This window comes from Desmodus rotundus, chromosome 4 (genome assembly GCF_022682495.2).
Source record: "Desmodus rotundus isolate HL8 chromosome 4, HLdesRot8A.1, whole genome shotgun sequence".
NCBI classification, from domain to species: Eukaryota; Metazoa; Chordata; class Mammalia; order Chiroptera; family Phyllostomidae; genus Desmodus; species Desmodus rotundus.
The window spans coordinates 21,271,980-21,297,965 of NC_071390.1; the positions used below are offsets into that span (position 1 = coordinate 21,271,980).

At 47.8% G+C, this 25,986-nt stretch overlaps 2 protein-coding genes across 4 annotated transcripts in view; both read left to right on the forward strand.

Moving 5' to 3' along the window:
• The window catches only part of FBXW4 (F-box and WD repeat domain containing 4), an 80,772-nt gene that overhangs the window by 13,521 nt on the left and 41,265 nt on the right, over positions 1-25,986 (forward strand). For all 3 annotated transcript variants that reach the window (XR_008426764.2, XM_053923408.2, XM_053923409.1), the window contains exons 2-5: positions 226-321; positions 2,671-2,856; positions 3,326-3,458; positions 8,641-8,735. Coding sequence is in view for 2 of the 3 variants with exons in the window: in XM_053923408.2 (XP_053779383.1) it covers positions 226-321; positions 2,671-2,856; positions 3,326-3,458; positions 8,641-8,735 (510 nt within the window). In the remaining variant the exon portion in view is untranslated. The remainder of the gene's footprint in view (positions 1-225; positions 322-2,670; positions 2,857-3,325; positions 3,459-8,640; positions 8,736-25,986) is intronic.
• Positions 10,889-11,428, forward strand: LOC112300374 (small nuclear ribonucleoprotein E). Its single transcript, XM_045191413.2, has one exon. The coding sequence runs from the start codon at positions 11,037-11,039 to the stop codon at positions 11,313-11,315; it is 279 nt and encodes a 92-aa protein (XP_045047348.2). The 5' UTR covers positions 10,889-11,036; the 3' UTR covers positions 11,316-11,428.

The window sequence follows — 25,986 nt, forward strand, 5'->3', positions numbered from 1 at the left end:
TGCTTTGGCATCACTAGAGACGCTTTACAGGAAAGACTCTTCTCCTTGGATTTCTTAGTCATCCTAGTATGGAGAGAGGAGTTTTTCCTTTCTTGTCTCCTAGCCCCTTCACTTATGTCCAGAAATATTCTGGATGTTCCCAAGCCGTGACTTGTAAGCCCATGGCATTTTCTCTGCCTGGCAGTGCGTTGTAGTGACGGGATTATCTGTTCTATCTGGATGCAGGATGGCCAGTGTGCCAGTGAAGGAACGAGTGAAGGTGTCTCAGAACTGGAGGTTGGGGCGCTGCCGAGAGGGAATTCTGCTGAAGTGGAGATGCAGGTAAGTAGCCTCTTGACTCTGAAAGCTACCTGGGACAGAAAAGCATGCTGGGAAGTGAAAAATCTGGTCCTAGCTGGGGTGCCAATAGCCTGTCTTGGGTGGTATGGCCCTGGTGATCCTTTAAACACCACAAAGCAGGTATCAGAGGGCCAACTTTTTTCCGCGTTACCAGGAGGATTACAGAAACTGTATTTTATTTTAATGAGTTTCATATATTTTATGATTTTAAAAATAATAAATGTTTATTGTAGAAATTTGGAAAAATAGAAAAGTTTAAAGAAGAAAATAATACTTATAAGTTACCACTCAGAGGTAACCACTGTTAATGTATCTCATCAAAAGACATAAATGAAGCCAATATTTCAATGCGTCTTGTTTTACAATTATTTTTCTTTAATTCTTCTAGTGTAGGGAGTTAAACCTTCACTCCTGGCTTCCTGTAGTTCTCTCCCTCTACTTTATTAAAGGGCAAAGTAGAATGTAAAGGTTTAGACATATATATGTTACAGGGGGCAGAGCTTAGGAAAAGTGCCAGCAGATTTAGATAATGTGGTAATGCTGATGCCACAGATTTTATGCTTCATCAGTATTAAATTATTTCAGTTACTATATGATTCCCTACAAAAAAAGTGCTCCTTGTTGATTGGCTGGAATCGATAGGGAACGCCATGATTCCTCATTCTTGGTTTACCTGTACCTGTACTGACAGATACAGGCAGGCTTCTTCTTCTGATGGCCCTTCTCTCCTGCGTGTGTCCAGTCTGCTGTTTTACTGACATCAGTTGCTGTGAATGATGTGGTAGTGGTGATGGAGAAATGTGGGCTTCGATGATGAAGGCCTTTACCCTCAGCTTCCCACTTTTGTCTTTTAATACCAGAAAGTAGGGTTTATTTCTCTATCAAGGTTCTGTCCCTGGCTTTTTTTTTTTTTGGCTGGTTTAAAGCAGTTTGGCAAATAAACACACAAAACAGTTAGCAGGCTGCCCCGGGATTCTCCACTGTTCACCTGGCATGAACCGAGCTTCTTGTCCTAGGCAATGGCTGCCTACCAGGTGGCTCTAAACATGAATTCCAAACCCCTCTGTTTGCTGCCCACTTGGGTGTGCCATGAACTTGAGCAAGGGGATGTGTTGAAGAGGAATGTGTATAATGAGTGAGAATGCAGGCATCTATACACACTCTACACATGTTCCACATAATATATGCACACACTTGTAAAACCTCATGAACAGAAAGTCAGTTACTACAAAGTCCAAGCTGCATTTAATGGCCCGTCAAGTCAATTTGCAGAACTTTTCCACATTCCCATGACGCTTGTATTAAGGAGTCTGGGGAAGAAACACAGCCCAGTTTGCCCAGACGCTCTTGGCAGTGAGAGCTGGTGTCTCCGTAAATGGGGTGAATCAACTGTCCCTGTGCTTTGCTTGGGACCTGGTAGCTCCAGAATCCCTAGGTAGAGTTGGGCAGGCTGCTGGGATGTCTACCTTGGGGAAAGGGCTTAGTCCCCACCAGAGAGCCTGGTGTCTGGCAGAGTCTTCTTTCTTTTAAATGCTCACTCCATGCCATGGGACTGGTCTGTGGCTTTTAACCTCTCTTCCTGCTGCCAGATCATAAAGGGGAATCTTTAACTATGTGGATTTCTTTTATCAGCTACCAATGAGAGCTATTTCTTCTCTTTAGTCCCTGAACGGTAGTAAACTACCCTAGGGGCTGTGTTTTTCCATTGCCACTCTTACCCTATACCTTCTAATAGAGAAATGCAGATATCCCCTGTGAAGATCTAGGCAAATGATCAGTATACTATTAGCATCCTTTCCTAGATGGCTTTATTCCTTTTACTTACAAATGGCCCCTTTTCTCTAGTAGGACAAGGGAATGGAGCCTCCCTGGGATCACTCCTCTTTTCTCTATCATACCTAACCAATCTATTAGAAAAGAGGCATGTAGGGGAGTCTTGGAACCTTGAAACTTAAGCACTTACACATCAAATTAGTGAGAATACAGAATGAAAAGAGATTACTTCATCAGGGTAGAAGGTTTCTTTTTGGCCCTTCCCACCCCTCAATCATTGCATTTCCTAAGCTCTGCCTACCCAGTAATTCAAGTCTTAAGCATTCTCCAATTAAAAGTGCTATTTAATTGGTTTTTTAATTCTCACTCTTTTGGATAGTCCAAAGATGATAAGGTCACCACAAAGTTCTTTGAAGAAGGGGAGAGTGAGGCATATATAGACTTAGTCTTGCAGCTCATCCTTGCTAAGTTGGGGATCAGTCGGCCTCTCCAAAGATTGAAGTCAGGTTTTCATTTTGTGTCTTTAGGATCCTTAAATTTTGTGTTTCATCTCCGCAGTCAGATGCCTTGGATGCAGCTAGAGGGTGATTCTCTGTACATATCCCAAGCTAATTTCATCCTGGCCTATCAGTTCCGCCCAGATGGTGCCAGCTTGAACCGTCGGCCCCTGGGAGTCTTTGCTGGGCATGATGAGGACGTTTGCCACTTTGTGTTGGCCAACTCACATATTATCAGTGCAGGAGGGTAAGTGCTATGGGTTTCTCCTTCCACCTCCTTCCTTAGGACTCTTCAGGGACCATCTGCCTGTGTCTGACTGTTCTGTCTTAACTCCAAAGGGATGAGGAAGGAGACTAGAAGAAGGAGTAATTATACTCCCCGCCCTGCGCCCTCTGCCCCCATTTAAAGCATAGAGATTTACCAAAGGCACTTAGTAGGGTTAGCTGGGGAAGGAAAACAGGAAGAGCCTTCAATGGAAAGTGAAACTGGTCTTGATAATCTCAAGGGGGAAATTTGTTTTGTCTCTCAGCTCTGTTCAACCCCAAGTATACTGAAGAACTAAAGTATCTAGAAGGTCAGAACCTTATTGGACTGAACTGCCTCAAGCTTAGCAAATTTGGACATCATTCCAGGCTTGGGCTGTTTCTGTAGAGTTTTTCTTTTCTTACAGAGAGAATAATTGGCTGTTCTGGTGGGCCCCTTATTTTTCTCCTAGAGATGGAAAGATTGGTGTTCATAAGATTCATAGCACCTTCACTGTCAAGTACTCGGCTCACGAACAGGAGGTGAACTGTGTGGACTGCAAAGGGGGCATCATTGTGAGTGGCTCCAGGGACAGGACAGCCAAGGTGAGGTGGTCACCCCCTTCCATTACTGTTATTCCCTTCTGTCTGTAGGGAGTGGGGTGGGAGAGGGTGGATAGGGCTGCAATCTCAGGATTGGCTGAGAGCTTTGGGTGGGGGCGGAGGAAACAACACAATAAAGGACTCACTTATGTGCCTCTGGCATGCGGCTTGCCATGCCAGGTTGTGTCCTTGCCAGCTGGCCTGGGAAAGGAGTGGACAGTGGCTGGGAAGCTTGCCACTCACTTGAAATGTGGCGTGAACTCAAAAACAGAGGGCCTGGCCAGCTTTTCCTCCCTGAGCTGAATTTCCTCAAGTTTGTGGGTTGAGTTCTGACCCCAATATTTTATTTTAAAATCTCCCTCTTTTTACTTGCTCTCTGTTTAGGGAGGTTAATTTTTCACCACCTTGTTTATAAGCAATCAGGCTGATAATTAAAATGTGTTTTTACTGCTTCTCTGGAGAGTGATGTGGTCGGTAAGCAATAGAAAAATGACAAGAGAAGGGTGTTATTTGTTGCGTCACTGCCAAATTGTCTGGTCTACAGTCAGACATCTGCCAAGACCTAGCAGAATGAGCCTGATAAGTAGTGTGACCCCTGCTTTATGGACGTGGCTCCTCCCATTTGAGTCAAATAGGCTCCCACCCATGAGAGAGAGAACTTTCTCCTTTTGAGTGTCCAGCAGCCATAGGCAGGGCCCATACGTGCCTGGTCCTTTCGGGCCACTGTGGGAACTTTGCTGACAATTCATTTGATGGTGCAGGAGGCCTGGTAGTATCTTGCTTGTCTGTTTCTCAGCATCTGGAGACTTCGTAGTGCTAACAGGAGCAAACCCCGTGTTCGTGTCCGCAGACAGGCCTCTAAGACACATGGGGAGAGAGGACTCGGGAGGGATGTCGCAGTCTTTACTCACTAACTTTTCTGACTCCATACACTCTTCTGGTGACTACTCCGTCATGGAAAAATGTCAATAATTTATATAAAGAGAAAAGCTAAGTATGTTCTTTTTCATTTGTGGAAGTTTTTCCTTTCTTTGCTGTTTTCTTCCTCACACTTTGTATTCTGTCAGAGACATGCACACCGGTGCAAGGAGCCTGAGAAATCCAGAAAACCTGTGAACCGACGTGGAAACTGAATTTCCTGTCACCTGCTTCCCACTCCCCCACCCCATACTTCAGGTTTCTGATTGGTCACTGTCTCTGTACCATTCCTTGCAAAGAGACTGGACTTAAGTTTCTGTACTGCTTAGAAGTCAATTTGCACAGAAACTTTTGGTGGCATGTGTGACCTGGATCATCCCATCGCACTACAGCATCTTCTTGTCAGAGCTTCAAGCTTCCCCTGGCTCTTCTTTTTCGTTGGCATCTCTTTCTTCCATCCTGTTCTCTGCTCTGCTACCCTGAGCAGTGTGAAACCGAGCCTTATGACCACACAGCAATTCAAGGGTATGGGCTGCTTACAGTCAAAGAATGACAGCAGTTTTGTCTGGGATACTGGGTTAAGTACCAACGCAGCCCTCCTTAGCGACTTAGATCTTCAAAAAGTACTGAAATAGGGTACTATTTAATTCTAAAATCGTCACTGAAGCATATCCTGTTTCTTTTGAGGATTTCTTTTAGGTCAGTGACAGAACTCTCCCTCCTGGTTCTTCCACTTCAGAAAGCTAGTCAGCTCTTTGGGGCTGCCCAGTGACCTCCAGGACAGCTTATCTTTCCCGGCTTTCTTGATGCTGCTTTTGTTTCTTCCTTTCTGTTGCTGGCTTTGCGTCTCTCCATCTTCATCTTCCTGGCCCATTTCTACGTTACCCATAGTTAGTCTTTTATAACTGACTCCATTTTCTTTTGATGACATTTGCAATTCTACAGCTGCTACTTCAGGCTTCTGATATACATGAACCTATGTAAGAACTACCATGTTTGCCTATAAATAAATATCTATAGCCTCTTTTTGAGGGAGTTCCCCAAATATGTACTATGTCTTAGAAAAGAGGTTTGTTTTATTGGTGTGAAGGAAACTAAAACATTTTCCTTGTAAGACTGCTGAGCAAGCAACTGCTCCGAAAGCCCTCTTCCTTCCCCACCCCGAACCTCAGTTTTAAACTTACTGTGACTTAGCTAGAGTTGCCTCTCTGGGCTTCAGTGGGGCCAGCCCCATTCTGAGATGTGGCAGAATGGTAGCTTATGTTCTTGATGGGCCCGGGCCGGAACTGGCCATCCCTTCATTTCTTCCTTTTTCTCTGTTCTTTCATTCATTCTGATATGTGCCTACATAAGGCACCCAGGGCTCTTCAAAGGGGAGGAAGATACCGCCTCTCTCCTTAAGGGGAGCTGAGACCTGCGTGCACTGTGAAGGGGATTGGCACTTTGGAAATGGCCAAAGACTGAAGTGTAAGGCTCTGGGGAGAGGGCCAGAAGGTTCAGAGGGTGGAGGGATCACATGTGGCTTGGAAGGGGAGATTTTCTGAAGTGGTTACGTTTGAACTTATTTTTTCTTCTTTTAGTTATTTTTCAATGCATATATTGTTTTATTTATAACCATAAAGAATGTAACCAGGTACTATGCTAAACCCTTTATGTTTTTTTATCTTTCTCATTTTATCTTTTAGGATAATTTTCTGTTGCATAATTATGCTTATAATATATTTTAGCTACCCAGTGTACACTGCTGTATTGACTTTATTTTATAAGGTTTTCCATCGTTATTAGGTATTAGTGTCATCTTTCTTAGTGCCGTCATTATTAGTGTCATCTTTAATGGCTTCACAATGGACCTGCCATAATTTAGTCACTGTTTTTCCTCTTGATGATGTTTGTATCTAGTTTTTTTCCTATAATATTAAGAACTGTTATTATTGATGCCTAATACCTACCAAATTCTGTGCTACTGTGCTGGGTAATTTATACACATCTTCACTTTTCCACACGGCGACTCTGAAAAATAGATATTCTTCCCCATTTTTACACGTGAGGAAACTGAGGCTAAGGAGTTATAAAACATCTGTAAGACCAGGGACAATAAGTAACAAAGAGGGTTCATCCCAGATCTGTCTGGTTCTAAAGCCCTTCCTGCCACTGCAGGCTTTAGGGAATATTTTCATCATTTAGTTTTCTTCATTTTAGGATTATTTTCTCAAAATAGGGTCTCTGCATAGAATGACTAAGTCAAAGGCTTTGATGATTTAAACTTTTTTTTTTCTTTTATTGATTCTAGAGAGAGGGAAGGAAGGGAGAAAGAGAGGGAGGGAAATATCGGTTACCTCTTGCACATACCCCAACCGGGGACCTGGCCCACATCCCAGGCATGTACCCTGACAGGGAATTAAACCCGTGACCTTTGGTTTTCAGGATGACACCAACCAACTGAGCCACAGCAGTCAGGGCAAAGACTTTGGTGATTTTAAAGGTCTTGGTACATACAGCCAACTGCTTTTTAGAAGAACTGTATAAATGTCCACTCCCACTGAATTACATTTCCAGGGATGGGTCTTCTTTGCATTTGACCACTGAGGGTGAAGGTGTGTTCAGCATACTTATGTTTCTGGTGGAAGGGGCGCTGCTGGGGCAGGAGGGCCACATTCCCAAGATGATGCTCAGAATTGGCCACATGCTTCCTGAGCCACCCCTGGAGACCAGGAACCTTGTTTTGTGACATTCATGATCTGGGAATCCACCAGCCTATTTCCTAGAGGCACCAGTGAATTCAGGCCTAGGCTGTCCCCATAGATTTTGTAATCAGAGTCCTTAGTGTCTTTCCACCACCCATGCAAGAACATGCCTTCTAGGGGGCTTGCATCAGGGAAGAGGCAAACCTCTCTTTCAATATATGGGGCCATCTAAGAGAGGACATTAGAAGAGCATCTAGTTACGACCAAAGTGGCCTGACTGTAGATCCAGAAGAGTAGGCCGGAATCATGGCACGCCAAGAAATTTGCGGTATTTACCTTTGTTTTCTGCCCCTCCTCATTCAGGATCTTCTTGTTAAATTTACTTCTTTTCCCTATGTTGAGAAAAGTAACTCATGCCCACGTCTCCCCATCATGCACACAAAATCTGAAACAACTTTCTCCTTTTATAGGGAAGAGATACCATGTAACCCCAAGGAGGCAGGACTACCCCCACTCCATTACCTACCCCTTAAATTCAAGGAATGTTTCCTGAAAGTTCTTCCATCTAAGGTGCTAAGTGACTTGTGTGTTCCCCTTATAGCACTGCAGGGACCTTGAGAGGTCATTGATCCATCTCGCCGTCCCAGAATCCCTCCTTGGCTGCTGTCTGGGGACAGCCCTGTATATTCGAGGTTTCCTTTCTGTTTAGTTAGAGGCTTATATCCCTGTGTGTGTCATCTTGGGTAGGGTGAGGTGGGGGGCCTCGTGCTTAATGGGAGATTTCTAAATGCACTGACTGCTGAGAGGGCTCTGTGAGTGTTGATTAGAGTTAAGCCCAGAGTGGCTGCTAATGTACATTCCTGACTGATAGGGACCAGATAATGTGCTCCAAGCAATATTTTTAACCTGTAGGAGATATGGAAGCTTAAAAGAGTTAAGCTTTTTTGCTACTTTTGGTGACACTAGGTGCTAAATTCCGTGCGACATGAATAGCATTGGATCCTGGGCATTATCGACAAACAAACAACAACACACCACCTTGCTACTTTGAAGCTTCTCTTCTTCTTCCATTCTTTCCTTCTCTTGCATCTCTTTTTTTACTTCTCTAATTCTATCTCTTTCCTCCCGTAGTACTGTTCCTTGATCTTCCTCTCTCCCCCCTACCTCCTCAAAGTGAAATCTTGGTGAGAGATGGGAGAAAGGAAAATCCACAAACAGGGGGAGGTTGCTAAGAGAGGTGAGCTCTATCACTCAGCTGAGGAATGTGAAACTTCGGATTCCCTGGTAGAAAATCGGCTGGGAAGTAAGGGCCATTGGGTGGAGGTGAAAGAGGGAGGTTAGGACTGGGAGCCAGGGCCTACTTGGGTGGTAGGCTTGGGGTGAAGAGGAGGAAAGGGGGCCGAGAGGCCCCTCTGCTGGTACCCTATGCTCTGTGTATACAGGTCAGAAAGGGTTCTCCATTACCACCGCCACCACCATCACCACCCCTACCCAGGGACAGTCACCCCCACCCCGTGCATCTTTCCTTCACCCCACGCCCATCCAGGCACTGCCAACGAGAGCATCTCCTCTCCTGTTTCCAGGTATGGTCTTTGGCCTCAGGCCGGCTTGGGCAGTGCTTACACACCATCCAGACTGAAGATCGAGTCTGGTCCATTGCTATCAGTCCGTTACTCAGGTAAGGGAGATATTTTTGGATATGCTTATGTCCCGTGTAATAATGCTTTTATTTTACAAGGTCAGGTGGGCTAGAAAATCTTCTACCTGTATATTCTAGGTTGCTTTAAGTTACTCTCCTGGAGGTTTTGGGAATCCTCCAGAGACTTGAGGTCTGTAGCCCACAGCCTATATGCGTGGGCTTGAGATAACCTTCCAGGAGCCAGCTTCCTAAGCATCTGGTCCAGGAATGTGAGGGAAAGATGCTATATTAGAATGTGACTGAGTCCAGCTATGACAACAGTGTCCTTTCTGGAATAGATGCCCTTCTGGGTTGTTACTAAAGTGGAGGCCTCTCAGCACCCCTGGGAGGTGACAGTACCAGCCAGCCTGCTCTCATAGCTCACATCAGTGGTGTGTCCCCTTGGAAAATGTCTCCCAAAGAAGCCCTTACAGAGTTGAGGCATCAGGAGAGGCATGAGGCCTGTGGGCCATTGGGCTTTCATCCGAAGACGTGTATGTGGATTTATTGACCACTGTAGCAGAAGTGCCAGATTTTTGATGATGGCTCTACCCTACCCTTTGGCCTGACTGGTATTTCTCTAGCTTTATCTATCCTGACTTCTGCTTTCTAGGCTCTCGTGGACTAAGGCAGAGCCTGTCCTCCCCAGCAGCGTACACTGGTGCCCTCTCCTGTACCTGCCCTGCCACAGTATTTGCCTCGGGTCTTCCCCACTTCCTCCATTCCTCTTTCCCAATCCAGATGATCAGTAGGAAAGCTGTAGGGCCGCCACCCTCCGAAACTGAGTTTGAGTCAGTCATTTGTTTTATGAGAGAGTCAGTTCCCCCCTTTGCTCAGCCCCCTTTCCTCCTCTTCACCCCAAGGAGCTTGCACCCCTCCTCCTGCCTCCTTCCACAATTCCCTTTCAAATTTTTTTCTTCCTAAAGAATTAGAGCCGATTAGCCACGTCATTAATTCTTCAATTTGACGGCTGATATAGCAGGACCTGAAACACATTGCTGACCCCAGAGAATGGAGACCCCATTCCTTAGCATATTGACGATGGGAGAAGTTAATTAAAATTCCACAGAGCGGAGGTGTCGGCTAACCTATAAACCTGTCGCTGTTCGGAACAAATCATTCTAGCAATCCTAGGGAAGAAGGAAGGAAAGACCAGCAGGGAGTACAGAGGCCTAAGTGTGTGGGAGCGGAGGGTGGAAAATGGAGCCGGCGAGCTTTGTCCCCTCCTCAGTTTCTTCCTCATGCTACCCCTGTTTAAGCCAGTGAGTCAGGCTTTGGGGTCTGTGGGCTGGATCCGTGCAAGGATTGAAGAAAGGTGGGACAGTCTGTGGGAGATGACAGGTGCACTGGTGACTTGGTCTTGGTGTTTACCTGTGGACGCCTGCTGGCTTCAGGGGACTGGGGTGGGGTGGGGTGGTAGAGGGAAGTTCTTCAGGGCTGGAGATGGCCCACATGCTTCCTACCTGTGGGTTTAGGCCAAAGAACACAGACAGACTCTCCCAGCACCCCCGCCCCATATTCTTCTACTCCAGCTACCGCTTCTGGAGTGTGCCAGGCTACCTATTAGCAGAATAGAGCCCAGCAGCTGTTGAAGATGGTGCCAATAAGAAGTTGAGGACAGAGTCTGCCCTCACCATTAGGTAGCAGTGTAGATTACAAGTAAGAGAGTTTGTGGGGGTTGGCTACAACTTGGAGGCTGGCTTTGAGGAAAGACCTAGCTTTCTATTACGAGTATGCCCTCTGACTGCTTCTGCTCCTAGCAGCTAACATTGATCAGTCATCAGCTCTATGCCAGACCCTCTGCTGTGTCCTTGGTGTACCTCATCTTTGGTGAAAACCTGAGTCTTACGTTTTCTTCACGTTCTCCTTCAGAGTCTTCTTGGTGTGCTTTCTTGACCCTGGGATGAGTCTTTCACTCACTGTTGGCTGGCTGTTCAGGTCCTGACCCAGAGTTATTTGAGATGACCTTTCCCCTAACTCTGCAGATGGTATCTTGAACTCTAAAAATAGTTTGCGGCTTTATTCCAGAAGTATCTTTTTGAGGTAGCGTGTGGGTTAGTGTGGTCCTTTTTTTTTTTTTTTTTTTAAGATTTTATTTATTTACTTTTAGGGAGAGGGGAAGGGAGGGAGAAGAGAGAGAGAGAAACATCAATGTGTGGTTGCCTCTGGAGCAACCCTCCCCCGCCCCAGGGAACTGGCCCACAACCCAGGCATATGTCTCAACTGGGAATCGAACCTGCACTCAATCCACTGGGCCACACCAGCCAGGGCAATTAGTGTGGTCTTTTGTCCGCGTCCACCATGGTGTACTGTGGCCAAGGCCAAAGAGTGCAGAAGGTGATGGTGCAGCCCATCAACCTTATCGTCAGGTACTTGCAAGACAGATCTCAGATTCAGCTGTGGCTTTATGAGCAAGTGAATGTGTGGATAGAGGGCTATGTCGTTGGTTTTGATGAATACATGAACCTTGTTTTAGATGATGCAGAAGAGATTCATTCTAAAACAAAGTCAAGAAAACAGCTAGGTCGGAGCATGCTAAAAGGAAATAATATAATTCTGCTCCAAAATGTCTCCAACTAGAAATGACTGACAAAGTGAGAAATTGTTGAGAAGCAATACCGATTGTGTTCTTTAGGTGTTCTTGTTCCAGGTGGTCCTTGAACATTTATTCGTATTGTTTTGATTACCCTTTTGTTATTACCAGATGACAATAAACGCTATGTGATTGTTTTTATTTTTTAAAAATTGCTTGCTTTTGGGATTCTGTCATTGCACTGGGAGACCAGGGTATATGCTGGTGGTATCTCTGCTCCTTTTTCTCTTGCCCAAAACTGTTCTGGGATAGGGGCCTTTCCATCTTATTGTTAGATCAGTTTCTTCTCTCTATGTCCATGCATTTGAACTTTTCAATAAACTTATCCATTTATCCCAATCTGGGAGACTCTGGTATGGCCTTGGGGTCTGGTCCGGGAGACTGGAGTTCTGCTTTGCCACCAGCCAACAGAGTGGCCTCAGGTAGGTCATTCCCTTCTCTGAGCCTCAGTTTCCCCATCTATTAAATGCAAATATTTTTTCCTTTATAGACCTTTCTAGATTACAGTAACTATGACCTGCAGTAATGAATAAGAAAACACTCTGCGAAGCTGAAAGGGCTATAGTATGATGTCCACCAGAATCTCTCCGCTCTGGTATAGCGTTTGTCCTGCCGCTTCATGTCTCCACTCTCGCCCCGGCTTTGGCTGGCCCTGGTGGAGTTACATTGCTCTTTTGCGGTCTTCTTGAGGTGGGGACTCAGCAGGAATCTCTCTTTCCTCTCCTTTGCCTCCCGTAACGTTCCTGCCCTAGATGGCTGCCTCCTGTTCCCCTTCCTGCCACCTTCCTGTGGAATATGGTCATCAGTGTCACCAATGTGATGAGACCCTGAACTCCCCATGAAGAACATGGAGGGATGTGGGGAGCAGCTGTCCTCCTCTAGGGCAGGTACTCCTGGTTTACCTGACTTCTTTTTAAAAAGATTTCATTTATTTTTAGAGAGAGAGGAAGGGAGGGAGAAGGAGAGGGACAGAAACATCAATGTGTGGTTGCCTCTCCTGCGCCCCCCACCGGGGACATGGCTTGAAACCTGGCCCGAATCCCTGACTGGGATTTGAACTGGCAGCGGTTTGGTTTGCAGGCCCACGCTCAATCCACTGAGCCACACCAGCCAGGGTGCTTTACCTGACAATTTCTCACGTCCTCACAGCTCCCTGATACATTTAGAAGGAACCTGGATAGTTAGGGGATCTGGCACATCGCTTTTCTTAATTAATCTCTTTCTTCAATTTCAAATAATATATCAGAGCTATTTATCATATTTATCTGATGCTAGGGCTTTTCTGCCTTTTTTTCTTATGTGTTAACTTAGACACTTGTAGTGTGAAACATGAAACCTCAAGCCCTAGGCTTATTTTGAGGTGCTCATGACTGAAAGAAACCAGGTACTCTTTCCTGTGTCCAGATGTCACCTTTCCTTCCTTCCATGACCTTGAGTTCTTGATTCGTAAACAGTCATGGAAGATGATACTTAACACCAGTTATGTGCTTTGAGCTGTGTTTAGGCACTCAGAAAACACAGGAGGAAAACCAGTAGTCTCCGCAGCAGGGCGGCAGGCAAGGACCTTTCACTCTGCCTCTTACCCATCTTCTTGCCCTGATAGCAATAGTTCTGTTTTTAAGATTCAAGACTTGTAGATGAAGCCCTCCCCCTGTAGAGGAGGCCCTGCCTGGCGCTGTTAATGAGCGGAAGAAGGGTGGGTTCAGATGGAATAGCAGCGAGATGCTGAGGCCTGCCTGGGGTGGCAGGGCAGTGTCCGGGTGCGTTTGTGGGACTGCGTATCTTTGGCCCAGCTGGTCTCACAGATCCAGCCTCCTGAGGTCGCATTGGATTCTGAGCACTTTTCCATGAGTAACACGGAAAAGCAGAGTTTTTAAAATATGAAATATGTTTTGTTGCCATCTAAAATTATTGCCAGCTGAATAAAGTTAGTAAATCCTCAAGAATGAGGAAATGCGGAACTGTTAAAGACTTACTTTCATTCCCTTCTGTTTTTCATCTTTTCCTTTCCTACCCCCTTTTCTCCTTACTTCCTGCCTACTGACTGGACACGTGCTATGAGGCAGCTCCCCCAGAGGTCCTATTTGTAGGTGGGGATAAGATGGGTACATAATTGTGATGGTCGCCACATGATACTAAGTGCCTGAAACTAGGCTGTCTTTGAGGGGGAAGAGGGGTGCCATTCTGGGCAGAGGGAGATTTTGAGGCTTAGAGAAGCTCAAGGTAGGGCACATGTGGGGTGGGGTAGAAGAGGCAGCAGTTGGTGCTTCTGTCTGTAGCCCGTTGCTACGTCCTGTGGACTCAGGGAGGACCATGAGGCAGACCCCAGGTCAATGCATGCCTTTACCACTAGCATCTTGGATAGTAGCTGTGGCCCTTGAAGGGCTCTGTGGGGACCAGGGGCAGAGTAGAGGAAGAGAGGCGTGGTGGAAGGCAGTGTGTAATCGAGGCTTGGGCTCACTCAGGTAGCTGTCAATGCCTGTCCCAGTTCGGGAGTGTGGGTGCTCATAGATCTTCATTCTGCAGGGCCCCCTCCAAGCCAGCCAGCTGTGGGGGCCCTGATGGTGACATTACTCTGTAGGCCTGCTTGCCCTGTTTGTCTGGGAGGGGAAGAGAGAGGAGCCCGCAGCTCCTCCTCCCTCTGCAGACACCACATTTATTACCCTCAGGAGAAAGGAGGTGCCCAACAGAATCCATCCCCCATCCCAGAACAGCGCTTGCTATCGTGAGAGTGAGTGTGGTCAGGACGACTTCCCAGGACACTTGGGTTTTAATCCCTTCTCTCTTGTTTCTGTCATTAGGGAAATATATGAGTGGTATAGGTCTAGAAACTTGACTTAGCTGTGTTATTAAATATACAATATAATTTTGTGTTACTTTGCTCACTGTGGTGGCCTGTTTGTTTTTTGGGGGATTAGTCCAAGTCTGCATGAAATGTACCGATTCAAATTTGTAAAGTGAGTTGTGGCCTCTGGGGGGTTTTGATGGAGCAGCTGCCCCTTCTTGCTTCACTTCTCCCAGAGGTGAGGGAGAATCTGGAAGGAAAGCAGGCACTGTGTACTGTTTGTAAGGGGGTGGGTTTCTTGGGAGAGCAGGGTGTTTGTTCCAGTGGCTACAGGGTTTACTGTGTGTTGTGGGGGGGTAGATGCATATTCACTAGCCTGTTGAAATGCACCTTTCTTTAGTGACAAGTAACTGCATCTGGAGTTTTCCCTGACAGAGAGGTTTGAAAGATTGGAAAAAGAAGCAGCCAACTTTCGGTTTGGATTCTTTTGGTTCCCGGTGGTTCAGCAACCCTTTGGCTCTGGGCTTCATAACTCACTCGGTGCTTGGAGGAGGAGACGAATCAAAAGTGAAGGTTGTGCCTCTTGAGTTTTGCTTTTTCTGGTTGGCAGTGGAGAGCTGGGTCTTGAAGAGGATCCCTACCCTTGGTAACCTGAAAGAATATTCTGATGGATGACTTTGTCAGGCCTCATATTGTAGCCAGTTCTCCTGATGGCTTGGCCCCTGGCCAACTCAAAGACCTTTCTGTTCTCCCTTCCCGAGGCTGGGGCAAGAGGGAAGCTTCCTCTGGGGCCTGTCTAGGGAAAGGATACCTTCCTAAGGCGAGAATTGGCCCTGCGTTCCCCTTTGCCAGTCTGTAGAGCACACAGGAGGGAGCTTCCTGCATGTGGTGCCCCTGGAAGAGAGGTCAGAGGCACAGAAGCACCATGGAGGGGCCAGGGGCTGCCATAGCTGGAAGGGGAGGCATGATACCTGGAGAAAGAAGGAAGCTCTGGGTAATGCTAGGTGGGCCCCTTGGTCCAGCCTGAAATGACCCAAAATTGGAAAAGGATCAGTATGGGCATACAGTTGAGTCAGAGTCTGGTCCTGCTGAGTCTCGGGGCAGTGCCCGCCACCCTAGAGTTCATTGCCTGCGCTAAGCCAAGCCTCTCTGTTGGGTACGCCCATCAGTAGCAGGGACGAAATGCCACAGGGACAGGGGTGGGTTTCATTTCCTCAAGACTCTGGCTATCTGCCACTAGCCAGGGCAGCATGGGCACAGGGAGACTCATGTGCTAAGCTGCTGGCCTGAGATCAGCAACCCAACCGGTCCTGGCTGGCCCAGAACCCATTTGTGGGAGTGACTCTCCCTGGCCAGCAAGGTTGGCTCTGTTGTCAAGAGCTGACAAATAAAATACCACAGACAGAAACAGAAGAAGGCTGGAGACAGAGCCCACACGGGGAGACCCTGTGCCTGCTAACAGCTACATTTCCATCCCTCAGTCGCAGTGTCTCAATTCTTTCTCCATCTCCGTCTCTCTCCACTTGCTGCCTGCCCCCCATTCTCTCTCTCTCTGTCCAGGTACTTACCATTACTATGTGCTAGACCCTGGGGAAACAGCAGTGAACTAGACAGCATGGTCTGATGGAGAGACAGACCAACCAAATGAGTAACCTGTGTGCTAAGTTCTCAGATGGGGGAACAGAGCACAGTGGAGGGGTCAGAGTCTTCTTCCCCTTCTTCCCGCTCCAGCCCCCGCCGGCACTACTATTGCATCGCGCAGGGGAGAGAGGGAAGATCTTTTTCCTGGCACAGCTGTGGCTGACTTTTCTGGGCTGTGTGCGCGACATGCCCGTGTTTTTCCACCTTTGATCACTGTTCTGCCTACAGATAATTTAGCAATCACATCCCAAGGTGGAAGCATGGAGTTAATGTTAAAATTAGTTGGTTTTTTTTTTACTCTTTAAACTTCAGTGGGTGATGAGGCAGAGAGGGAGGCGGGAGGGTGAAGGGGAGCCATAAATTCTGTGGCTGGTGTAGCTGTTCTCTGAGCAGCCGGGAAGCCTCTGATGTCTCCACAGCACTTTCATTAACATTTAAATTAAGGGTTTGTTTTCCAGTCTGTTTTATAGGCAGGGACCTTTCATGGCCTGTCACATGTGGCACCCCCCGCCCCTTCTTCCAAGCAAGTGTGTAATTGTAGCCACTGCTCTATCCTAACTCCGGGGTGCAGCTGGAGTTCAAAGGGAACTCCTGGAGATGGAGCTCTGGAGGTACAAGGTGCAGCGGTCAGGATGTGGGTATTCTTCCCCAAATGAAGGCACTGCGCAGGAGCTCCTTGTCCTCTTACCTGGCCTGTGCTTTTCTCTGTTCTTTCAAGGGACACACACTTCAGTCTGACACTGACCCCTCCCCACTCTTCCTCCCCTGGGGCCATGGGGCCAGTAGGAAAGGGGGCATCCATGAGTGGTTTCTCCTTGTAGCACAGGTTAGGGCCTGGGACAGATGGTTCTAAGATACGGTCTTCACGCTTATCTTCCTCCTTTTGATTTTTTTTCCCTTTTTTGAGCCTCAAGAATACTTCCTCCTACTCCACTTACAGAAGTAACAATATAAAAGAGATTACCGTCTATGAGGAATTTACAATATAATAGGGTCCTTTTGTCCTGAAAAGTGCCTTCTAGACTAGATAGATACGAGCACACACATCATACCCAGTTGCCAGCTCTGAGTGTACAGTATTTGAAATAGCATGCTGATTTAGGGGTCAGATTTCCAAGAAACTGTTTTCCAAGGTCTTGGCATTCATAGGAAGTTCTCCTACACCTCACAGAGTGAATCTGTTTCTAAGCGTCCTTTTACACTAGCATATCTGGCAGCATTTGGGGGTGTTTTGAAAAGATACCCCTGCCCTGCTCTCTCTCCTCCTCAGCTTCCTATAGATCTGTAGATGGTGAGAAAGTATGCCAGACACTCACAGAACATCTTGTTACTTCATGACCTCTGAGGGCTTAGTTCCCCTGCTGCTGGTCTAGAGCTAGCTTTCCTTTCTAGAGAGGGGCTCTGGGCCTTTTTCTCCTTCTCTTCAGAGGCTCGGAATGGTCTTTCTCTTGGAGCCTTGTCTTCACTACTTGAGTCACCGCCTCTTTCCTCCTTCCTTCACTATCCACTCATACGGCTTCCGACTTATCTGCAGGATTGAAGATGGCTGAGTGTCCTGCCCTCCCGTTCCAGGTAATCTAGTCAACAGGTGGACATCCTCATGCCCTGGAGTCCCGCCCAAGGGGAGTGCAGGAGGGGCTGGGGTGACCCCTGTGCAGGTGCTGCCGGGCTCAGATTGCAGCCTGGTGTCCAGGCCCTGCCTGTTGGTGATTAATCTGGGACACGGGCCAGCAGAGGCCTGGCCAGGGCAGCTTTGGTCCCTCACTGTGAAGACCTTTGGCTCGGACACTGAACTGATCTCTGCTGCCTGCATCGGCTTGAGTTTGATCTGTCAAGGCTAAAGAGGAACCTGGTGGCGGGGCGGAAACTTCTAGTCCTGCCTGACTTACGGCACTGATCCGTCCCAGTGGCCCTGTCATGCCAATGCTCGTATATTTAAGGTTTCCCCACCTGTTAGCTGTGGTACGCAGACCAGTCAGAAGAGGGATCTTTGTGAAGTGTCTGTGGTTTTAGTTTCTTGAGCCAACGGAGCTTATTCTTGTAAGTTGACTGGGGGTTGGGTGGACCTGAGTGAAAATGGCAGTGACGGAGGTGTGGCTGATCAGTAGCATGAATATACGTTTGTGTATTGGGTCACGTCTGAGGTAGGAGGGTCACCCTGTCCTCATGCACATAGGCGGCTGTCAGGAAGTTTGGGGCAGATTTCAGTATTTTAGTTTGGAGTCGTCTTAAATTCCTTGTTTTTCTATTCATTTCAAGCCAGACTTTTTGAGAATGTGCCTCCCGCCCTGGCTGGTGTGGCTCAGTGGATTGAGTGACACCCTGAGAACTAGGGGGTTGTGGGTTCGGTTCCCGGTTGGGGTGTGTGCCTGGGTTGCAGGCCGGGTCCCCAGTGGGGGGCACCCAGGGGGTGGCCACACATTGATGTTTCTCTCCCTTTCTTTCTCCTCGCCTTCCTCTCCCTACAAATAAAATAAAATCTTAAAAAAAAAAGAAAAAGAAAATGTGCTTCCCCCTTCCCGTCTGTGAGCGTCCTCATCCCTGGATCACTAGATGGCACTCCGTAGTGTCAGCTGTATTTCTTCTCCACATTCAGGACAGTCACGCATGGCTCGGCTCAGTCATGGGCTTAAGACCTAAGAACAGGAATTCTGCTGCTCATGACCCCCCATATCAGTGAGTCTCAGTAAGTTTCTTTATTATAGTTCCATTTTGGGGGTTAGGAGATTGGCACCTCACACCAAGAAAGAGAATAGACATCTGCGTGTGCCACCAGCAACAGCATATGTTGACACCAGTGGTGTGGGAGACTGGCTGTACACATGCTGTCGATCACAAAGGTCGGCGCTGACTCTGAGTTCTGCTGTGCTGACTAGAGTTTCTATGTATGAGGGCCATAAAGGATGCATTTATGCCTCAGCTAGCCAGCAAATGTATTTTGCTCTTCCTTCAGACCAAAAGATCTCTGGCTTTGTGGATTGGACAGGGGCTAACCCTCATGCCTCTCCAGCAGCTTTTTGAACAGGACGCTTAAAGTTGCAGATCGAGAACTTTGGGGAGCAGGGTTTTTATTTGCCATCTTCTGTAAGAGTTGTGTATCTGAGTGCTACCGCCATGCCCCGGGGGTTGCCTATTAAGCTGACTACCCAGGATCCTTGCCCCTTCTCCCAGCTGGCTCTTGCTCCTCTCTCTGGCCAGGGCATTTTCACAGCAAGTAGTTTGTTACATGGTCTGTAGTGCCCTGTCAGACAGACTTGGCTCAAGCAGAAGTTGCTGGCATAGGAGGGAGGAGTGGAGGGAGGAGGGAGGGGAGTACGTGCATACAGAAGCCGTGGTAATTGCAAAGGGAGTATTAGTCCAAGAGCTGCTGGCCCAGGAAATTGCTTTCTGCAGAAGCTTTCCTTTTTCATAGTTTGCAATGCAAATGTAAAACATGGATGGGGAACAAAAAAAGTATAGGAGGGGCAGGTGGAGTGCCAGTTGGGATGTGATAACATCCAAAATCTTCAGCAGGGTCTTAATTTGCAAGTGGGAATTGCAATAATGAGAGTGAACCTTTTAGGAGATTAAAATAATTATAAATCATATTTGGCCGTGACCCCCTCCCCCACATGCACTCTTTCCACGTTCCTGTGTTCAGATTTGTCTCTGGCCCTACTCAGCTTGCCCTGCCGTCTCCTCCCCTGCTCCTTCCTCCAGCAAAGCCATAATCCAGCTTCTGGAACAAGGGCCATGGTGGTCATGGTGTAGTATTTTGATTTTCACAGCAGGCTGGAAACAGCAGCCCCATCTAAAGTCGGTACACTTTAGAAAATGTGCATGGCGGGCGTGGGGGCTGGAGCCTCTGCATATAGGCAGGAGAGCTTGCATCTGGAGGCAGGAGCTTGCCTGCTTACCGAAGGCATTACAGCCAAGGCTCTTCATCTTATGCTTTCTGTGATCCTCTCAACACCGTGGATAGGCTTGATGAAGCAGAATGTGGGGCCAGCAGGCCTTTTTCCATTCTCAATTTCCCCGGCTTCACTGGCCCCATCTAGAGAGGTGTGGCTTTCTGCTTCCAGGCTGGAGACACTTATGTCTGTGTTGCTTCTGATGGTGATGGAGGTGGGGATAGGTAAGGGATAGCCACCACTTTCATTATGCTGGCATAGTAAGTAGTCAGGTGAGGAGCTTCCGACCAGCTTCTTTGTAGGAGCTGAACTAGATAGGAAGACACAAAGGCTAGAAGGAAGAGCTTTTCAAGCATAAATGGGCCTCAGTAGTAGAGGCCCCGGGCAGCTGTGGGGACTGTATTTCCTCCTTTATGTGTGGCTCTAATGCACATGTGACGTGCACTGGCTGGACAGACAGGGAAGGAAAGGCTGAGATGTGCAGGGTCAACGGAAATGAACCCCTTTGTGCCCATGGCCACCATGAGTGTCCCTCCCTCCCTTCTTCATAATTGGGGCATTTTGAAAGAGAGATTAGCGTGAGTCTTGCCCTGGGTCAGTCCTGTGGTACATGGTCCGAACTCTGGAGTCTCAGGAGCACAGTCTCCCTCTAGGATGCTGTCCACATTCAATGGCCATCACTTAGCACATGGTCCTCACCCTGAACTCACTGCGCTGTCGCCTGCAGGGCTGCGGAGAGGGTGCAGCTCAGAGTACATGACCCACTGTCTCTTTCTCCTGAGGACTCTACTATTATAGGCCGGCACTTTCTCCAGTCGTTTTCTGTCTTGTCGCAGCTGTAGCATTAGCTGTCCTGGCAAAGCCTGGGCCTCTTTCCGCCTGGGCCTGAATGGGAAGAGACCGAGTGAGTGATTGGGGTGGGGTCCTATGGTAAATAACCATGAGAAGGGTCAGCTGGGCATGAGGGTGAGACTTGTAACATTTGGCAAAGAGAGAGGGACACATGAGTTGATGTGTTTGAAGCATTCTACTTTCCTGACCAGTTTGAATCTCACTAGTGTTCCAGGGTGTGCTGCAGTTGAGAATCAAAACAAAAAAATTAACACGAAAATGTAAATTGTTGAAAGGATTATTCCACTTGTTAGAGGTCAGTGGCCAGGGAAATCCGTCTTTGCAGGCGGTGAAGGTGGGCTATCTGCAGGAAGGAGAGGAGAAGTTAGGGTTTTACACCTGTATTAGTTTGGCAGTGAGTATCTAAATAAAAGAGTGAAATCTTTTGACACATAAATTTTATTTCTAGGAATTTACCCTAAGACAAGTATACAAGATGTACATATAAAGACTTGTACTAAGAACACATATATATCCATTAATAGGAGTCTGGTTAAATGTTTTATGGTACATCCATTCAACAGAGTCCTGCATGGTCATTAAAGGGATGATATAGATGTGTGTTAATTGATCCCAAAAGATGTCATAAGTTCGTTAAGTGAAAGAAGGTCACAGAACAGCATGGTAGTCATTTATTTGACTGTCATTAGAGTTGTTTCTTATGTGGTGGATTTCTCTGACATTTACTTTTTCTGTATTTAAATTTTTTATAACGAGCCTATTTTTATAATTAGAAAAAAACATAAATTGCATTTAAATGTCTATTTTAGTATCAGGCAGCTGTATAGAGAATCCTTCCTCTTTTCTTTACAGTTATTTAAATTAAGGATGCATACACCTACATTTACTTTTTTATTTTAAATGGTTTTATTGAAGTATAATTTATATATCATAAAATTCACCCACTTTAAGTGTACAATTTAAGTACACAATTTTATGATTCTTAGCAAATTTACAGAGCTGTGCAACCATCACCACAATCCACTTTAGCATATTTCTTTCACCCTGAAAAGATCCTTCCTTACATTTACTTTTGCAGCATTAAAGACAGTTTCATGCTCGGGACCTTTTGTGGGGAAAGAACTCAGTTAAAATACTGCAATTTGTCTAAAAAGGCAATGTACACTCAGAAACATTTTCCTGTGTGTAATGCATATTCCTGAACGCCTGCCTTATACAGATGTGTCAAGAATGCTATAATGTGTAAGGTCACGTGGGGAATATGAAGTAACACAAGAGGCAGTTTTTACCATCCAGGGGCTTATAGTCCAATCAGTCTGCATGTCCTCAGATTTATTCCACCATATATACAGTGTGAGAGCCATCAACTGTTAAGGTTATTGACAGGGAGTCGGAGGAAAGCGGTAACCTTTTTTGTTAAATCAGAAGAGCTGCTTGGGTGACATGGAATTTGAGGTGGGACTTGAATGATGGTGCTCCTTAAGTTGCATAAGAAAATTGAGGTAAGGGGACAGATATGAACAAAGACATAAGGGACAGGAAGCTAAGTGTAGGTTTGGGCGTTCAAAGCAGACAAGTTTGGCTGCCTGGGGAGGAAGGTTTGTCTAAAGATGTGGTGGGCAAGGAGGCTGGAGTGGAAGTTTGGGGCCTGGTTTAGAAAGGGCTTTGAAGAGCAGACTTTGAATTTAACTTGAGGGTAATAGGAAACCATAGAATATTTTTGGCCAGATTGAAGCCACTAAATGATTTACCTTGTGGCACAGTGTATGGGATACTTCGGAGGGGGATAGACTGAGGCTGTTTGTATGCTGTTCAGGGAGTACACTTTGTTAGCAGTGAGCGGCTGGATTCCTTGGACCGTGGGAAGATGCCCCGGGTTCAGGAGAAACAGGACACAGCCTGTGCGCAGTCGTGACTGCGTTTGGGGCAGAGGGGCGGAGACCCGCTTGAGTTCCTCCACGAGCCTGAGGGTTAAAGGGGACCCTGGCCTTAAGAAGGCGGAGTTCTGTTTGGGACATGTTTACTTGAGTCATGGCACAGGCAGGTGGCCATGGCCAGAGCCAGCCAGGGAGGTAGCCTGGAGCTTGGACCTGGGGTCAAGATGCGGAAGGCATCAGTACAGAGACAATAGTTGAAATAAGCTGAGCGATTAGCACCAAAGGAAAGCTCAGAAAGAATAAAGACATCTGGGCAAGCAGAAACCAAGAGGCAAAAAGCACCATCAGAGAGAGCAGAGCATCCAGTAAGACTAGACTTTGGGCAATTTATATACATTCACTTATCACTAGCTTGTTTTGTTAGGTCTCCACCTTATTCTAAGTGATGATAAGAGAGATAAAATCAAAGTCACAGCCTTGATAGTGATGCATAGAAATTTGCAAGCATTTTATTCTGCTTGCTTGATTTAAACATTATATACTTTTCAAACTACATACACTAAATTCCAAGTTTTGCTCTCTCTTAAGTTCTTTCCTCCGGCTCTTGTTCTTTATTGTTCTACCCTATGGTTATTTTTTTCTTGAGGGTTGCCCACTTTGGGCTTGGTAGTTTTTTTCCCCTCTGCTCACAAAATCACTTAGGGTACGATGGGTTGTGGAGGGTCAGCAGTTGAGTTAGAGATGCCAAGTGAGGTAGTAGCATTAATCCTTGTAGTTTCCTCCATGCATAGTGGTATTGGGGTAATCAAGAGAGGCCGATTCAGGAGAGAGAAAAAAGCCAACTGACCACTTGGCCATTTGGAGAGATGTGGCACCAGAGCCACAGGGGCCACTCAGGTTCTGGGCTTGCTTGGGCAACTGTCCCTGTCTGGAACTTTTTCTTTAAAGAGAATTAAATAGAAACTTTCAAATCCTCCTTGGGTTTTTTGGGGTAGTAATTCCATGGGGCTTGTCATTTGTGTTTGAAGCTAGTGGTGAGGAGGGCGGAGTAAGGAGAAGCGAGGGGGTGGAGATGGGAAGCAGAGAAGGAATCAGAGAGAGAAATTTTATTGAGGGAGAGTTTGCTGGGTTTATGGGAGGGAATCTCTCCCCTCCTCCCCATTCGGATTTGAAAGGGCCGGTGAATCTTTGATTAGGTGCAGGTCAAAAGAATTTACACATTGTGACCTTAATAACTAGAGGTGATTGGCAGGCGGGCTCTTAGGGAGGGGGCCGCGGGCCCCTTTCATCTCACTTAGCACAGAGGAGAGACAATGGGCCAGCCGATTTTCCTTGTTGTCCCTTGTTTGAAAAGGTCTGGTGTCTCTACTAGGTACCTGTGACATGGGGGTCTTGATTGGGGTCTCATAAAGGCCCCTGTCAGTATGTCCAAAGGCCAAGAGTACAAAGGCAAGCAGTGGGTGGGGGTCTCAGCTGACCACTGAAGAAGGGAGGGGAGGGTCCCGGAGGCAGTGGAGGGAGAAGCAACCCCCTATGGGAGCCCTTACAGAAGGAGGGGAGGAGGGGGGCAGAAAAGGGCCATTTTTGTCCCTAACTCATCAAGCACATCTGCAGAATTGTCCAAGCTGCTGCCTCCTGGTTTCAAAAGAAAAAAATGATTGTTTGATAAACCGTCCCCGATTCGCCACTTTCTCACAAGGGTGGGAGACCCAGCCCTGACCTCTGTATGATTTCACATCAGGACCAGGCTTTCTTTCCTCCACCCCAAAGAGAAACTTTGAAATGTATCCTGTGGCTTTCTCTCTCCCTTCTTCAACACCCCCCCCCATTTCCCACCCTCTCCACCCCACTGGCCTCTGTTTTCTCCCTGGCTGGGCGCTCCAGAGTGTAGGCAAGTAATTAGTCCCCTCTTTCTGGGGCACAATGAAGCCAGGGTGTTTGGCGGGCCCCTTCCCACCACTCATAGAGCCGGGGGCCTGGGGGGAAGGACCAGGTGGCATGTGCAGTGTGCTGCAGGCCGGCACAATCGCTGGGGCACAGGGCTGGGGGCTCAGGGACTGGTGTGCTGCTTCTTCTCGAAGGAATGTGCAGAGGCGCATGCATTAATGGTCCCCACACAATGCTCGCATTTTTTTCCAGGCAGAGGCATCTCCTCTGTGAAAAGGCTGCCGAACCTGGAGCCCAGGCAGGAGCTTTGGCCGCCAGGATGGCGTTATTTCCCACCCTGCGCTTAGTCACTTGGAGCTAACATGGGAGACCAACAGGCCGCGTCTCCCGAGAGCCCGATCTTTGTATCTGATGTGTGCTCCCCCTCTGCCCTGTCAGTTTTGTGTGTTCACGGAGTGTTGATTTTAATGCGGGCCTGTGTCGGGCTGGGAGGCCAGGCTCGGGGGTGTGGGTGGCTCAGGTCTTTGTCTTGCAGGGCCTCTTCTTCTTGGAGGGTCTTCGGCCCTGGAGGCTAGTGGCAGATTTAAGAGGTAGGGTGAGATGCCAATTCTGGCTGGCAGAGGATTCCCCCGTCCATGCGTCTGTCACGGACCATGTGGGGTGCCCAGAAAACAAGAGCACCTTGGGATGCACAGGCACACACTTGCTGGCCCCCCACCCCCACCCCTTGAGGAGGGGCAGTTAGTTCTACCACACAGGGCTGCCAGCTTGAAGTGAGTTCCACCCCTCTTGTGACTGAGTCTGGCAGGAGCACAGATTGTGAGCTTCAGGGAGCCAGGGCAGGGCCTTGTCTGCAGGGGTTCAGAGGGGGTGGGGACAGACGGGAGGGGTGCTGGGGGAGCACCAGTCTGCTGCAGATGACTACCCAGCAACTGGTAAGGGTCAGGAGAGAACAGAACCAGAGAGAAAAGAGGCACGTGCCTGGGGGAGCATTGGCAAATCTCTAATGCTTCTCTCCGGCAGTTGAGGGAAGAGTCCCTAGAAACTAGGGACCAAATGGGAGGCATTTTCCCCAGTGAGGAGAACTGGGGCCTCATGACCCACTAGGGACTGTCCAATAGGATGACTTCTGCCTTTACCATTTGCCTCACTGCTGTGTAGCCTCATGCCGGGAGCTGCGGGAAAGGGCCGTTACCCATTCTGGGCCCCTAGTCTTGCTGAGAGAGGATACATACGCATGACTTGAGGACGGGGAGACTCTGAGCATCTGCCTGGTTGTGGCTGTGCTTCTGGGGAGAGAGAAACCCAAGGGTACTCCTGAGGCAAGGAGCTGGTAGAGATGACCTGCCCACTGCTGCCCGTGGCCAGGCCATGGTCCTGCGTCTGGTGGTGCCCGGAGTGAGGCCCTCCTCCGAGGGATCAGGTTGTTAGGAAGGAGCCGTGTCTTCACTTTCCATGTGATCAGAAGGTAGAGATGCAGGCTGGCCACTGAGACGAGGTGGCCCTGGAGAGGCATCTCGCCAGGTTTCCCGAGCACAGCGGCTCCTCTGTGCTGCTCTTGGCACCCTTCACACTGTCTCAGGGACCGGTGCCCGCCACACTGCTGGGCCTGACGAGGGAGAAGAAGCTGGAGCCCCAGGGCCTGTGAGGGGCCTGCGCCCCAAAGCAGCCTACCGGTAAGGAGTGGCTCCTGGTTTGGGCCACTCTAAGGCCGAGAACATTTCTC

Coding starts and splice junctions, on each gene's coding strand:
- LOC112300374 (XM_045191413.2), top strand. CDS start 11,037: ATGGTGTACTGTGGCCAAGGCCAAAGAGTGCAGAAGGTGATGGTGCAG.